General features: G+C 39.6%; 1 protein-coding gene across 1 annotated transcript in view; it reads right to left on the bottom strand.

Moving 5' to 3' along the window:
- LOC107588446 (inactive tyrosine-protein kinase 7-like) overlaps positions 1-17,396 on the bottom strand; it is a 49,926-nt gene that overhangs the window by 19,464 nt on the left and 13,066 nt on the right. Inside the window, exons 2-7 of the mRNA XM_016276537.1 lie at positions 11,051-11,347; positions 9,659-9,761; positions 6,657-6,841; positions 2,071-2,218; positions 1,701-1,831; positions 1,141-1,407 (exon numbers count right to left, since the gene is read on the bottom strand). Coding sequence (XP_016132023.1) covers positions 1,141-1,407; positions 1,701-1,831; positions 2,071-2,218; positions 6,657-6,841; positions 9,659-9,761; positions 11,051-11,347 — 1,131 coding nt within the window. The remainder of the gene's footprint in view (positions 1-1,140; positions 1,408-1,700; positions 1,832-2,070; positions 2,219-6,656; positions 6,842-9,658; positions 9,762-11,050; positions 11,348-17,396) is intronic.

Genomic DNA, 17,396 nt, shown 5'->3' on the forward strand with positions numbered 1-17,396 from the left:
TAGTGACGAGAAGCGATCTCTTTAACTACAAAACTTGTGCAAAAGTTGCCCAGTTTCACAGGCAAACTGCAGACTTGGCAACACTGTGCACTTAGGGCTGCATGATAAATCGAAATGGAATCGAGATCGTGATTCGACAGAAGCTGTGATTGTAATGCGTATCTTTCAGTGAAGCACGGTTCTGTGATCAGCAGTAAATCTCCATCCGAAGGCCAGAGGGCGCTCTCGCGCTGAAACTCCAAATACACCTCGCAGAAGAAACCCAGAAAATGCCTATCGCTGCAGCTGGATAAAAAGAAGATTCAACTGCTTTCACTGATTCAACGTGACTAATAAACACACGACTACGCCAATATACGGTTTATCTGAGTACTTATTATTATAATTTTCATTCAAATAAAGTATATTTATAATGCAATGCCTTTATCACTGCTTAAATACTATGAAATATGTCGCGTGCCTTATTCTGTGTAAGAATATCTCACAGAAGGATTTATTTCAAACACTCGACTGACGTTATGAAGTGAGTTTGGAGTAAAAATATGCTATTAAATGTGGTATTTTCACATGCTTTCAGATGCAGCAGCATTTACTTCACAGAGCCGTAAGTTCACTGAGAAGCTATGCAAACAGCTGTCATTATCGCCAACGATTTCTTCCATTTCAGAACCGCGCAATAAAATCGTCTGCGATTTTTTTTTGCGTAACTTGTCAGTGAACTACGGCTCGGTGTAGTAAATGCTGCTCCATCTGAAAGCACGTGATGATGATTTCCTGCTGATTACAGAACCGGCTTTACTATCAAAATGCGCATGACAATCGCATTTGATTAATCGTGCAGCCCTGTGTGTACTGACCCGGAAAAGCTTCCACCTGAGTTGACGCCACTCGCCACCATCGCTTTTTTTAATGATTAACGACTCACATTGTCTGAATGAGGCCTGAGAAAAAACTGGAACTGGCTCATGTAATGTAAATGCAGCCTAATGCTGTATTAGTGCAAACTTGGGACAGAAATCTCTTTCAGGCATAGCAACACTTTGAAAAGCTATCACATTTGATAATTGCATTTGAAGGAAACTCTGATACCCTTTAATGCGCATTATGTACATTTGGCAATGCTTCTGGTTTAAGACTTACTTGCCACAGTGACGGTCAACTCTTGTTTCTTCTGTCCCGCCTTATTTTGTGCAAAACAGGTGTAGGTTCCTGAGTCTTCACCACGAGTGGGGCTGAAGATCAGGTCTAGTCCATCCTGATGCACTCTGCCCTCGGCTGGGACTCGCTGCCCCTCGTGTTCCCACCAAACCTCTGGCTCGGGCAGCCCATGAGGCGCTCGACACGCCACCCGCTCCAGAGAGTCTGCGGTGAACACTCGGGACTGTTTAGGCATCATGTCCTCGATTTCTGAGGAGAAAGAGTGACAAGAAACAGGTTTGAGAGCGAAGCACGGAAGCATGTAGTGTGAGGTATCAGAGAAGGGCTCCAAACAGTGCTTTCTTCACTGAAAACCATGGCATCTGAGCTGTGTAAGCCGCTTGGTCCTGTAAAAGCACCCAGACAGAAAGCGATTAGATGAGCTTCGTCACTGAAGCTGCAAATAACCGCTCTGGAGATGCGCTTCATCAGGAACTCAGAGTTCAGCAGTATGTACCAAGCCTGCATGTCTAACTGCACATGAATAGGTCTGAGATTGTTACCTGCAATTCGCAGCGAGGCCTCGAGAGACACAGGGGGGCCATGGGGCCCTCGAGCCACACATTTATACAGGCCTGTGTTTCGCTGCTTCACCTGAGTGATCAAGAGGGATCCATTGCTCAGAATAAAGACACTGTAGGAAAGATAGGGGTCAAAGGTCAAATGCGTGCTCGTTCGCAGAGAAAAGATTCACTTGTCACTAAATGACAGGGGGATGCGTTTACTTTCAAAGTCCTCAGTGAAGTCACATGATTCTAACGTTGCAATACTGAAATTGCAATACTGCAAAAGCAGATAAGAACTCTTTCGAACTTTATAAAGAAGTGCACAGCTTTCTTCTAATTGCACTCGAACTGAGTTAAAGTGTAGTACCGGCTCTTGTTGGCCACCGGCTCGTTCTCATGGTACCACTCAACGGTAGGCAGCGGTTCGGCCGTGAACTGACAGTGGAAAAGTGCTTCCTCGTTCCTCATGACTACCAAATCTTCTGGCTTCACCACCGGTTGAGGGAAACTCTTATCTGCAGAGAGAGATAGAGACCATTTATTACTTAACGGAAACATAAATGTTAAATGACAGATTCTCAAAGAAACAAAAATGTAGGGATGCACCGAAATGAAACACTGGGCCGAAAGCCGAATACCGAACGAGGTTTATCGTGTTTTTTTCCCCCCATATATACTGCCAATTTTTTTCAGCATTGCATAAATTAAATACCCAAATTTAGCTTTTTACAATTTCCTGCTTTTCAAAGGAAAAAAAAAAAATACAAAACAACAATTAAATTTTTTTTACTTAACATTCTAGCAGACATTATACCAACAAAGCACAATTTAGCTTAAAATTAATAAGTTAGTAAAAAAATGTTTTGAGACCCCCTTCTTGAATCAGGCATGTAATTTTTACTGTACAAATAAATGCAGCCTTGCTGAGCAGAAGAGACTTCTTTTAAAACATTAGAAAATATTTCAGATCCCACAGATACAAATCTATTACAGATTTGTAATTATTATTATCATTATTATTGTCTTTTTATTTTATTTTACAGAACAACGGTAAAATTACAATACTAACATTTATGAATGTTGCTGGAGCTTTTATTTCGCCGGAACCGCGCAGGAAGACCTCAGTGCTTCTTTTTGTTGACAACATCAGATTTATAAATGATTCTCATTACGAATTTGGGAAGATGTTTTGCACGTATTCACACGGTCACAGCCAAGCCTTGTAAAACTTCATAAAAATGTTACTGAGCAGCTGACGAGTAATACCGTTTCAGCGCAGATTTTCCTTGCGCTTCGAACCCTTGTGCAGCACTGTTTGGTGTATTAGAAAACATAACATTCTGCAGTTTATTTACTAATCGTTTAAGGCCATTTCACGATTTCAATCATCATACAGTAACCAGCAACAATCACCCTTCCTCTTCTCATCAGAGACATGAGATGCAGCGCTAAACGGTCTCTCGCTGTCGGTGCTTGTAATGATTTTTACGTCTTTCTCTGAGAGTTTTAGGGTGCTTCCATATGGGATTACATCTCTGCCACAATTCTGCGTGCGAAAGATCATATTTTGAGCGAAAAAGTGCGTTTCGCACGCGCGTGATCTGAGTTTTGCTGAGAAAATGTTTGTCTCGCAAAGAAGAAAGTATTTTGAGCGCACTGAAATCAATTTTGCATTTAAAATAAGTTTTTGGATTTGTGCAGACCTCTTTTGCGTGTGCAACGTTTCACTAGCTTGCTCTCTTGATGCCCGCTGCCCTCAGTGCTCTAAATGCCAACAGCTCGCTTGCTCAACACAACCCAGTGTTACAATGTGCCATAATTCCAGCCAATCAGTGACGAGGCTGCTAAATTCTGATTGACTGCCTTGACAACCAATACCAACATTCCTGGATAGCAGAAGAGGAAAAATACAGTGCATGCATAATTATTATACAAGTTGATATTCTGATCATATTTTTTTCCAAGCACATTTGACTAATTCCAAACGACATCAATCTTAATAATACTATTAATCTTGCATTTAATCATTTATAATTGATATATAATTATTCATGAAGGCTGGAGGTGAAAAATGTCTTGTATTCAGGTGTGCATAATTATTAAGCAGATTTTCTTTTACAGATAAAATGAGCCAAAAAAAAAGAGATTTAACTCAGACTGAAAGTCAAAAATTATTAAATGCCCATGAGAAATATTAAAAACTAATACAATACTAGAAATTGCAAAGTTAATGCATAACCATTGGACAGCAAAATGCTCAGTGTGTCAGCAGGGTCAGTCAAAAACATGTGGAGAAGAAAAGATGCATGTTAACCGCAAAAGAATTAGGAATTAAGGTGAAGAATTAGGTGTGAAATCACCAGGAACCATTTAGTCTCCAGCGCCACCATTTTCCAGAACTGCAACCTACCTGGAGTCTCCAGAAGTACAAGGTGTCAGGTTCTCAGAGACTTAGGTCAAGTATAGAATCCAAAAAATTACCCCTACTTAATAAGAATAACATACTGAAGTGTAGTAAAATATTGAAGACTGATGTTTTTTATAGGCTTTATAGACGGATAAGTTGAGAGTGACTCTTGAAGGACCAGCACCACATCCTCTTGTGCCACTGTTTGAAGAATTTATCTTCCAGAATCTGGCAGTAAGTTTTGGGAGTTCATTTTCAGTCCATCTCAAAATTTTATCTGTAGACGATAACCTGCTTAATAATTATGCACACCTGAATATAAGGCGTTTTTCACTTCCAGCCTTCATGAACAATAATATATAGATTATAAGTGATTAAATACAAGATTAATAGCAGTTATTAAGATTGACGTTGTTTGGAATTGGTAAAATGTGCTTGGAAAAAAATATAATCAGATTATCAACTTGCATAATAATTATGCATGCACTGTACAGTATTTTCCCTCTTCCGCTGTCATCAGCAATGCAAGGAATATTGTGATTGGTTGTCAAGGCAGCCTAGGGCTGCACGATAAATCGAAATGGAATCGAGACAGCGATTCGACAGAAGCTGCAATTGTCATGCGTATCTTTCAGTGAAGCACAGTTCTGTGATCAGCAGTAAATCTCCATCCAAAAGCCAGAGGGCGCTCTCGCGCTGAAACTCCAAATACGCCTCGCAGAAGAAACCCAGAAAACACTGCAGCTGAATAAACAGAAGATTCAACTGCTTTCATTGATTCAACATGACTAATAAACACACGACTACGGCAAGATATGGTTTATCTGAGTTCTTATTATTATAATTTTCATTAAAATAAAGTATATTTATAATGCAATGCCTTTATCACTGCTTAAATACTATGAAATATGTTGCGTGCCTTATTCTGTGTAAGAAGCCACATCATCTCACAGAAGGATTTATTTCAAACACTCGACTGACGTTATGAAGTGAGTTTGGAGTAAAAATATGTTAATAAATGTGGTATTTTCACATGCTTTCAGATGGAGCAGCATTTACTTCACAGAGCCGTAGTTCACTGAGAAGCTATGCAAACAGCTGTTATTATCGCAAACGATTTCTTAGATTTTTTTGCGTAACTTGTCAGTGAACTACGGCTCTGTGTAGTAAATGCTGCTCCATCTGAAAGCACGTGCTGATGATTTCCTGCTGATTACAGAACAGGCATCACTAACAAAATGCGCATGACAATCGCATTCCATTAATCGTGCAGCCCTAAGGCAGCCAATCAGAATTTAGCAGCCTTGTCTCTGATTGGCTGGAATTATGGCATTTTGTAACGCTGGTTTGTGTTGAGGAAGCCAGCAGTCGGGATTTAGAGCACTGAGGGCAGGCATCAGGTGAGCAAGCTAGTGAAAAGTTTCTGGACTGCACACATCCAAAAACTTATTTTAAAAGCAAAATTGATTTTAGTGCACTCTAAATATTTTTTGTTTGTGAAACGAACATTTTCTCCACAAAACTCAGATCGTGCGCGTACAAAATGCACTTTTGTGCCCTCAAAATATGATCTTTCGTGCGCAGAATTGTGGCAGAGATCTAATCCTATACTTTCACACCTGGCGCGTTTTCCCCCTTAGCTCAGTTCGTTTGGGCATATGTGAACACGGCAATCGCGCTCGGATCCGCGCCAAAACAATCGGTCCGAGATCGCCTGAACGAGGTGGTCTCGGCTGGATTGAAAACGAACTCTGGAGCGGTTCGATTGTAGTGAGAAAGCAATCCGATCCAACGGACCAACGAACCAGGCTATATCATAATTTATGATAGGTAATTACGCAAGTTCTGTGAAAAGCATTAGCTTTGTTGTTTTGCTAAAACCTCAAAATGAACCTGTGAATGTCTGTGGGTGAGCACGTCTTCGCCATTCAAAATCAAAGCGCACTTTTTTATTTTATAATGGCGTCTTATTGCTCTTCTTTGTAGGTGCACTTTAAAAAAAATTCCCAATCAATCCTGGACTCCTGCTCAAAATGATAAATTATTATAATGACAGCTCCAAAAAAATAACAACAATAAGCCCGCAAAGCTGTTGTCGTTCTATCCTGACAAATGACATGCGTGACAGCTCAGTGGAATCTCGGAAAATAAATCGTGGAACTTTGACCAATGAGAGAACAGTTTACTCGCGCGTGACTTGTATTAACAAATTTGGTCCGTTTAGAAACTTTGCCATGTGAAAGCGAACCGCACCAAGAATAAAAAGCAACATTGTAATAATTTTAATCCCTGTTTCGGAAACAAACCAATCGATCTACAGGTGTGAAAGCACCCTTAAATACTTTCACACTGCTGACATGATTGCTGCATTAGCGCGCTACTCTAATTGATCACGTCACATCGTTGTTCGGTACCATTTATTCATTTTTTCCTTATTTTCTATTTTCGGCCAAATAATTTCGGTTGCCGAACATTCGGTGCATCCCTACAAAAAAGTACCAGTGGTTCAACAATACATCCAAACACACAAAGAGAAGCACACACACCTATGATGTTGAGGGTGAAGTTGTCATTGCTGCAGACGTGGCCCGCTGCATTTTTCGCACAGCAGTAGTAGACCCCGTTGTCGTCAGGACTGGCACTCGGCAGTGTAAGTGTTCTGTCTTTGTTGTTGATTTTGTGGCTCTTCTCTGATAGTAGTGTTCCATCTTTGTGCCAGCGATTGGTTGGCCTGTAGATCGAGTCAAGATGTATAGATTATAAAAGCTGTGAAAACTGAACGAGAAGTTTCTCCAGATCAGGGGTAACCAACCCTGTTCCAGGAGAGCTACCGACCCGCAGAGTTTAGTCAACTTTAGTCCACTTTCAGCCTGATCAAACTCACCTGCGTGTAGCTTTCTAGTATTCCTAAAGACCTTGATTAGGCCTGCATCCCAATATGCATACTATCCATCCTAAATTTGATGTGATATTAGTCATTTTCAATACTATTTAGGGCAGATAGGGTGGATAGTATGCACATTGGGACAAAGGGTAGATCTCGAGAGTTGCCTACCCCTATTTTAGCTGCAACCCTAATAAAACACACCTGAACCAGCTAATCAAGGTCTCCAGGATCACTTGTAAATAACAGTAGGGTGTTTTGGAGTAGAGCTGGAATTGAAGTCTTCAGAAAGGTTGTTCTGCAGAAGCACTTAAGATTACTTACGATTAAATAAATCTTTAGATTATAGTGTGCTCCAAGTAGTTAAATATGCGATGATGAATTTCAAACTAAATACACTGTCTCCATCAAGCAGGACAGTAAGAATGACCAACAGCCCATTAAAAAGACTGCAAGTGAATTGCAAATCAATGCAAAGGTAACACTACAAGCCCTTTCTCCGTGTAGTTTGTTGATATGTTGTGAAAAATAAATGCCGCTGCTATGTTCATGAGTACGTGAGCACAGAATTTTTTTGAATATTAGATGTGATATTTGGGATCTCGCAATGAATGAATGTTTGGCCAGCGAACGATTTGCAATTGTGCAATCCCACTGAACACAAGAAAGGTTAGGGCTGGGGAAATAAATCGATGCATCGCGAATCGAGAAATGATTCAGCATCGATTTTGAGATTTTCCGAATGCATCGCGATTCTTTCTTTCGAGTCGATTCTGAGCTTAGTTTTGAACAGCAGATGGCGCTGCATGCTTCAGAAATAGCCGTACTCTGCTTGTTTCCAAATCCTTACACACACTTGAACCTAAAATAATCATTCATAAAATTTGAAAAGGTTGAAGCGAATTACAAGGGTGTTCACACTGGGCTCTGTTTACATTAATCTCGCGTCATAAAAGCATTCTGAGTCGAGGTGAAATTGCATTACTCTTCAGCTAGGGGTGGGTGCTATACCGGTATGAAAGTGACTATGGAAAGTATTATGTTGTTCCATGACATGGATTTTGCTATACCGTGGATACCGTTATATATTCATGAATTCAAGTTTTGTTCAATTTGGTACGCTTTGCAAATTTGAACACAAATGACGATTAAGAGTCGAGTCAGAACGTTTTTGTCCTCTGTGTGCAACACCGTACTACACGCTGTACCCGCTTGAGTGCTCCATTATCAGTTGTAGCAGTTGTGGTTGTATCAATAACAGACCACTAGATGGCGCGATTGAAGAATCAGAGTTGTATTGCAGGCAGCCATGTAGAAATATAAATGAACGATGCATGGTTCTGCTCCAAGCATGTAAGTTACAAGTTTGTGAAAGGACTTCCAGTGCCAGGTAAAGGTAAATCAGATTATGAATACTTAAGATTCACAAATACCAAAACAACGTGTCTACACCAGACACGAGCGGCGCGATGTTTGTAGGATCATGTGACACTGAAGACTGGAGTAATGATGCTGAAAATTCCAAATTGGTCAATGTCCAATCCCTCACTTTTTCTAGTTATATAAAGTTAAAATATTTTGCCTGTAATTTTTTTCTCTCATATTCTCTCATATTGCAATATAATATCGATATCGCCTGGACAGTGTAAAATATCGTGATATGAATTGTAGCTCATATCGCCCACCCCTATCTTCAGCGCTCTTCTTCAGGAGCATTTGAGTGTGCGAATAAAAACTAGAGTAGAGCACCATCTGCTGTTAAAATCTAAGATCAGAATCGATTCCAGAGAGAACCGCGATGCATCAGGAAGATCTCGGAATCGATTCTGCATCGATTTATCATCGCAGCCCTACTAAACGTGCTTAAAAAATATTCAAATGGACAATTTACCTTCAAATTCTGCCTCATTTAATAGGACACATTATTCAGGTAGCTGGATATAAGTTACACACCTCTTAAGCCAAGGGTGTCCAAACCTGTCCCTGGAGGGCCAATGTCCTGCAGAATTTAGCTGCAACCTGCCCCAACACACCAGCCTGCACGTTTCTAGTAATCTGGAAGACCTTAATTAGCTTATTCAGATGTGTTTAATTAGGATTGGAGCTAAACTCTGCATGATTGTGACCAGTCAGTAGCAGAAATGGACACCATGTGCATTAAACAAAGTATAATTCCTTTGTCCACATTTTGCTCTGGCTCATGGACAGTGTGATGTGGTTTCATTTTTCAGCATAGTCCACTGATGTTCTTGCACAGTCCACAAACATGCTTGTCCACAGACAAAAGAAAAAAGGTCCATTAGGTGTCCATCTAGATAAGGATTAGGCAAACCTGTTTCTAGAGGACAAACCTGAACAAGCTAATTCAGGTCTACAGATTTTCTAGAAACTTCCAGAAGTGTGCTGGAGCTGGTTGGAGCTAAACTCTGCAGGATGTTGGCCCTCCAGGAGCAGGATTGGACACCCCTAATCTAGAGTATACAATATTGTGCTAGATGTTGCAGAGTGCTGAAAATTAAGAATAACTGGACCTTTACAAGAAAGCAAGGAGTACTTGCTCTGTATTACGAACTGCATGTGAAATTGAGCTGGTGTAGCTAAATGCGCTCGCATCCACAGCATGTTTCTGATCGAAGGCTAGGAATCAGACATGCAGTTCCTCACCGTGGGTGTCCGTCTATGTTGCATCGTAGCACTACTTGTGAGGAGCTCTGAATCTCTGCCTCGGTTTCTGGACTCTTCAGACTCACCGGGCCACTTTCCAACCCTGTAAGACAAGACACGTTAAAGACTAACAGCTTGATGATCAGGAGATGGCTAAAAACCCTTGTCGAAACTCTCGGCGCTTATTATCAAAAACAAACTCCCCCATTCACACCATCTGGTCATGCTTTACGCCCGCCGCAAAAACAGGCCACTCCATTCAGTTGACCTTACTTGTTATCTGACACAAGCAGCCGGACGCTGCATTTCAACCAATTAATCTTGGCATTGGGCATAAAGGGGCGCTTTGTCTGGCTTCCACTTGCTGGCTCAAAATAACCTTCTCTCACGCGGGCGTTGTTTAGCTTGCTGCAGTCGCAAAGGGGGTGAAGTGGGATGGCTAGGAAGGGCCAATGGTTCACATGTGTTTTTACAAGCACTTGCAAGAGGCAGCAAACACAGGGAGTTTGACTAACTTGTTAACGGGTTAGTTCACCCAAAAATGAAAATTAGCCGGTGCTCACCCTCGAGGCATCCTAGGTGTATATGACTTTCTTCTTTCAGATGGCTAAACACTTCAGGTGGGTGTTTCTGGTTAACAGTCCAAAACACGTGAAATAAAGCGCGCACATCCATAATAAAATGTGCCTCACACGGCTCCGGGGGGTGAATAAAGGCCTCCTGTAGCGAATCCATGTGTTTTTGTAAGATAAATATCCATATTTCAAACGTAATAAACACTTTTCTCTCACTTCTGCTGACTGTCATAAGCAGAAGCAGTTCCGGCGGATGACGCAAGATGTCGGCGTTGCGTGATTAGTGAGGAACGTGGAGAGAGAACAAAACAAAACGCCGGTCATGAATTAGAAGCACAAACTGAGGATTTGTAAAGAAAAACGTCAGAGGACTTTGATATAAGCCACGAGGAGACTGGTTTTCCTTTGCTAAAGTAAGGAAACATTGCTTCCTTTGCTCCTGTAAACAAACTCACGAAACTAGCATATCTCAGAGGCGCGTGCGTTGCGCATACGTCCTACGATATTTAAAGGTATTTTTACGATATCAAGATATTTTTCTTACAAAAATGCATGGATTCGCTACAGGAGGCATTTATTCACCCACGGAGCCATGTAAGGCACGTTTTATTATGGATGCGCGCGCTTTATTTGACGACTTAGAATGATAAAGCTTGGAAGGGCAAGGATCATTTTTAGTATAACTCCGATTGGATTCGTCTGAAAGAAGAAAGTCATATACACCTAGGTTGCCTCGAGGGTGAGTAAATCACAGGCTAATTTTCATTTTTGGGTGAACTAACCCTTTAAGAAGGGATATATTGAGTGTTACACTCACATTTGATATTGAAGGAGGCCTCGCCGGTGTGGGATTCTTCACCAGTGCTGTTCTTTGAGGCAAAGCACTGGAAGTTTCCTGAGTCGAGCGTCCTGTCAATGGCAGTGAATTTCAGGTTGCCCCCTTCCAGAAATCGTCTCTCCGAATTGGTGACCGTCTCTCCGTTGTGGTTCCAGGAGTAGACGACACCTCGAGGGTCGTTTACTTCGCAGCGCAGCATGGCACTGCGCCCATGCAGGGCATCCTGGGATTTTGGCTCCTTGGTGAAAGAGAATGAGGCGGCTTGCACCAGGATCACTACCGGGAGAAGAAAACAAAGCACAGGCATAAGGAAAGATAACCTAAAGAACTAATCTAGCAGATCAGTGCCAGCGCTTACAGGTCCAGACGGACAACTTGTGATGTTGATTAGCAAGATGCTGAAACGCAGGTGAAGGAATGTAGCTTTGAGAAAAAGCAGAACACCCCCTCATGCCTCCCTCAGACTCTCAGTTCATTCTTTGTTTTCATCCAGCTGGAACTTCAAGGCCAGACGCCCAGGTGTGCTTTAGACAGACAGGCCCAGCTGGGCTAGACGAGACAAGACCTTTCAATGCTGATCAGTCTCTCTGACCCAAACGATAACCTTAAGGATTATGTATTTGAGTAAAACCATTGGCCCTGGCCTCATTTCAGATCAAAGTGTGGCTATGGTGTGTAATAAGCGCCTAAATTGTATACTACTGAAATGCAGAGTTTACTGAAGAAAAGCATGCGAGGCAAGTGTTTGAATACCTGTATGAACATGCACCATGAAGCCCAAGGTGTGGGCTTTCACATTTAACATTACCTTAATTCATTTGGACAACATTATTTCACTTCAAAATACATGCAAGTATTCCATTTTTACTACGTTAAGAAAACATGCCAGGGTAGAGTGGATTGCTAGGATGTTCCATGGTAGCTAATGAGTTTTTTTGTAGTAAGTTCATATGTGCTTGCTATGGTACTCTAAATGCTAGATCAATTCAATGATGATGTGGATAGTTGCCAGGATGTTGCTAATGGGTGGCTAATGTTTTAGTGGGGGATTTTTTAAAGGAAAATGTTCTCAGATATTTTTTACATATTGCCCAGGCCTATCACAAACAAATAAACCTTCAAAAATAATTGACTACATTGAGGCTGATCATTTGCAGGACAAGCAATAAAACTGTATGAAGCATTTTGTAGCCAAACAACTTACTACAGAATCACTTAACAAAGATGGCAGTTCAAAGGCACAAGTACATTGAGTGCATAGCTAATATAACCTGAAGGATACTCAGTTCCTGGGTTATTTCGAATCGGACACCACCGAAAATTGACTGGGAGTCAGTTGTGAACTCAGTAACGACTCTGAATGATTCAGTGAATGATTCAGAGTCTGAACTAAACCGATAATTCATTAGAAACTGCGAGTCTGTTTTGTGAAATTTTTGATTGACTCGTTAAAAAAATGGTTATACTTTATTTTAAGGTGTCCTTATTACAATGTAATTATACATTTAAGTACTGAGTAACATTAAACAACATGTACTTACTATATGGTTAGGGTTAGGGTTATTCATGCATAAATTATGCATAATTTATTGTTATTATAATAGTAAGTACATGCAACATGTGTAACAAAGACACCTTAAAATAAAGTGTTACCAGAAAAATATATAGCGCATAAAGAGTTATTTGTTGGTGAATCTGGTCAGCTACCAATGTCTTGTTTTTGCACTTTACATGAAAGCCAAAGAGCTCTCTAGCAATATCAGCCTAGGATGACTATTCTCAATCACGGTCTACAGACTTTTTTATATAATGGAAATGTGTTTGAAGGCAACTGCTGCACACAAGATGGAGATTACGCCCTCTATTTTATGCTCAAAACAGAAGGAAGCAAAAGGGAATTTTGACAGAGAATATATTGATTCCTCAACTTCCGTTAATTTTTTTGGCTTGCAATATTTCGAAATTCGCTATATAGCCCCTTCCCTAGTTAGGACTTTAAATCCCTAATCTGACTATGAGCAATAGTAAAGTTCACGCTTGCTGGCTAACAAAAGCTGATACACCAGTAATGATCTTTGAACACAACTGATGGTTTCACATCACTCCTGTAAAAACAGCATTCTTCCAACGTGCCAACATTTACTTCTAGACAAAAAAAAAAGAGCGCGACCTTGTGAATGACAGGCGTCTCCAGGGTCTAATCTCTGGCGCCTCTGCCTATTTTCTACCCCGCAGAGTGAAGCTCTGAAGATGCCCCATTCAGACAGACAGACAGTAGTCAGTCCCGCTCCAGCGAGCACAGCTCGTGCTGGGAGAGGACCAGCATGCACTGGGAATGGGAAATGAAGCCCGGATCCCCTGTGGAGCGGAGTAAAACATATTCAATAAACAGCTGCGATGAGTGATGGAAGTTTGGACCATACCGAGATATTTCATGAGTGTAGCTGATGTTTGAGGGGGTGAAGGAAGGTTGCACCTGTCAGGAGCTAGATAACCTCTCTTTAATTCACTCTGACATAACGTCACATCAGCCTATGAAACCCTGTTTCTGCATGTCTGTCATCTGCACCTGTGTCAGTAGGTTATATTTGAGATATCTAAGTAGGCTATACTTCATTTAATTATTACAATATTCAAAATGTTGCTAAATTTTATATCATCGGCATACTCTGTGTCTTGCCACCACCTTAGCTTCCTTACCCATCAGCAGAGCTGGGTACTAAAGCAATAAGCTAAAGCAATAATCCCCATGAAGCCATGGTTTACGGTGAATTTATAACAGCTAAGGGGCGTGTCATTGAATTTACAAACCCCCAGCAGTTCCTTCATGTTAATGTTAATGCACTTCATGTTGTTAATAACAAAGAACATAACATGTTCTTTTTCTTTGTATTTTTAATCAATATGGTACAAGATTATCCTATTTAAATCAATGTAATTAACGAGTTAGGTCAAAAAGTAGTCTGATTATATTACCTCAAATGTGTCACGTAATGGATTACGTTACTAACTACAGTTTTTTTCATGTAATTTGGAATCAGTACCGAACTACAATTTGTAAGTAATCTAACTAGCACAACAACATTACAAGCAAGCTATCTGTAGTCTTTACCAACGACAAAGAAATCTTCGGACTACTTTTGTGTTTTCTTATGCGGTTATGATTACGCCTGCAAAGAATACACTCCCACAGAACTCTCGACAAAAGCTAATATCACTAAATGCTCTACGTAAACCAGCCCCGCCCGTATCATTGTTTTTCCTCACGCAGACAGCAGTCATTACGTCTGTACTCAGAGGCCTATGGAAAGCAGAATCATGTCTGTACATGCAAGTCTCCAGGATACAAGATCTTTATCCATGAACCTGACACTGTGAGATCTCTATTGTCCTCAAACAGCAAAGTCTGTCATCATCTTCAGACCCGATTCATAATGGCTAAAGTTTGCAAGCGTTTTGGAGAACTACCATACTATATACAGCATTAAAGGGATATCCTGAATTCAATCAAGTTAATCTCTATGGACAGCATTCATGACATTCTTTAACATAGATGATTTCATCTTTTGCCTCAGTTACAACTGAAGTCTATGGGGCAAGTGTCCCTGAGGATTTAAAAGCTTTCATTGAAGCAGCGACATGATTTTTTTTTCCTTTAAAAAAACTATTATTCTCTTTGTTTGCCTTTTGTTTACACGTCGTGTATAAGGCTATGCTTATTATTGTAATGAACTGCGTTTTAACTAGTGCTGTCAAACGATTAATCGCGATTAATCGCATCCAAAATAAAAGTTTTTGTGTACATAATATATGTGTGTAGTGTGTATATTTATTATGTTTATATTAATACACACACATGCATGTACAGTATATATTTAGAAAATATTGCCATGTATATATTTATATTCATATAATTGATATTATATACAAATATTTTAAATGTATAAACATAATATATTTTTCTTAAATATATGCATGTGTGCATTTATATATATACATAATAAATATACAGTACACAGTACACACATATATTATGTACACAAAAACATTTATTTTGGATGCGATTAATCACAATTAATCGTTTGACAGCACTCATTTTAACATTCATACCAATGCAACTTCTCACCCTACTTGCTACTTTAAATACATTTATAAACGCAATTGTCGTGTGCTTTTACAAACTGCGGGCCAAAGCGAAGTACAGCTGGGCAATAATATGTTCCTCCATCCTTAGCGGGTCAGTCCTGCCACAAACCCTCACCAATACACAGAAACACAAACCACTAACACAACTACACAAATAAACACAGACGTATATCTCTCCTTATGCACACCGTCCCATCTAAGGCTTGGTCAGAGAAACAATCTCTCTGTGGCTCTGTGTGACCAGAAGACCTCCCATATGACTGTAAGGCAGAATTAACTCGCCACTCAACACCGACCACACAGCTGCACTGACGATCACTGCACAATCCCACTGACAGTGAACGACCACAATCAAAAGCTTTAAATAACGCAGGAAAAGAAACTCCAAATGCAGACTACGAGAAAGCGCTGGGTTAAAACGATGGAAAAATACACTATATCTACGGTTCAAACCACAATAGACTCACATTGTGACTACACCTGAGTTATTATAATGAAATAAAATGAAAGCCATGAAAAACCCTATCATTTAAAAAAAAAAAAATTTATTTCAGATGTCATTTCTTATTTTCATTTAGTCTAAGATGTATGAAAATAAAACGAAAACTGAAACAAAACACATATATATATATATATATATATATATATATATATATATTGTATATATATAGTTAACTATATGAATGGTTAAAAATATATAAACTATATAAACTGTTCATAAAATTTCTAAAATTCCTAAAACTTTAACTAAAATTACATTTTATACTTTATATATTTAAATAACTTCTGAACATTTAATCAAATTTAGCTTATGATGACTAGTGTACTGTAAAATTAAAAAAAATAATAATTTGTTATCATTATTATATTATTACATCCAGGTTGATTAGGCCCCAAAAATTTTAGCCTGAATATCTAAGCAAAAATCTATTAACCATAGTAGAAATAATAATATATATGATACAATAATTGCAATATAATTTTTTGGCCAAATCAGGCAGCCCTAGTGTATATTCGTAAAACCATTCTTACATAAATATTTGCCTTGAAGTGAGCTTTATGCCATTTTAGTTTACACTCTTAAAAATAAAGGTGCTTTCTTCACAGCGATGCCATAGAAGAACCATTTTTGGTTCCACAAAGAACCATTCAGTCAATGGTCCTTTAAAGAACCATCTCTTTCTTACCTTTTTATCATCTGAAGAACTTTCATTCGCCACAAAGAACCTTCAGTGAAACAGAAAGGTTCTTCAGGTGTTAAAGATTCTTTATGGAACCATTTAGACAAAAAGGTTCTTCTATGGCATTGTGAAGCACCTTTATTTTTAAGAGTGTATTTTAATATTTCAAAAAAAAATTTTTTTTTTTTTACTTTATTTACATTTTACCATTACTCAAGCACAAATTTAGCTCAAGTTTATGCAAATTAGCAGTGACATGAGGTGTAAACCACTAACAGAAGTGGAAAGAAGAAAGAAAGAAGAAGAAGAAAATTTTTAAAAGTTGCAGAACATAGTTTTTGACATTATATCAGAATAAGAACTAACATCAAAAGTACTTTGTACTGGTAATAGGCATCAATGTATGTTCAAATGAGACTAGCTAGGGTGTTCAATGTTTTAAATACATCCATTCATCCATGTTGTGCTTGTTCGCGGAGTTATTCAAGTTCTCAAAAGCCAAAAAGCCAATACCCACATGACTTTCATTGGCCCTGATGAGAGCAGGATGCTTTGGGGCATGAGCGCTAACCTGGCTGAAGCTGCTCTCCACTTCCTGGATTCCTGTGGAGGAATTTGAGTTTTTTGGGACAAAGATGCCATTCATGGCCTCTCTACAACTAACAAGCCAGCAGAGAACCAGGAGAAGAACCTGATTGGCTGAAGAACATATAAACTTTATGTACATACATACTAGGCTTGCTCACAAAACCTCTCCAAAGAGCATGGGTTGTGCTCCAACACTATCAAACTGTGTTCAAACTGGCCTCTTTCTACACGCAAACCTCAAGATACTGGATGGACCAAAACATTCGGCTGCAACAGTCTGAATGACGATTTCTGACATTGCTTTGTAGATATAAAACACAGGCTACCTTCAGAAACAAAATCTCAACAAATGTCAGTCTTCCTTGCAAGCACAAACAGTGCTTTATTACTAACCCCCCCCCTCCCCCCCC

The sequence above is a fragment of the Sinocyclocheilus grahami genome, unplaced genomic scaffold (assembly GCF_001515645.1).
Source record: "Sinocyclocheilus grahami isolate Dianchi unplaced genomic scaffold, SAMN03320097.WGS_v1.1 scaffold103.1, whole genome shotgun sequence".
Taxonomy (NCBI): domain Eukaryota; kingdom Metazoa; phylum Chordata; class Actinopteri; order Cypriniformes; family Cyprinidae; genus Sinocyclocheilus; species Sinocyclocheilus grahami.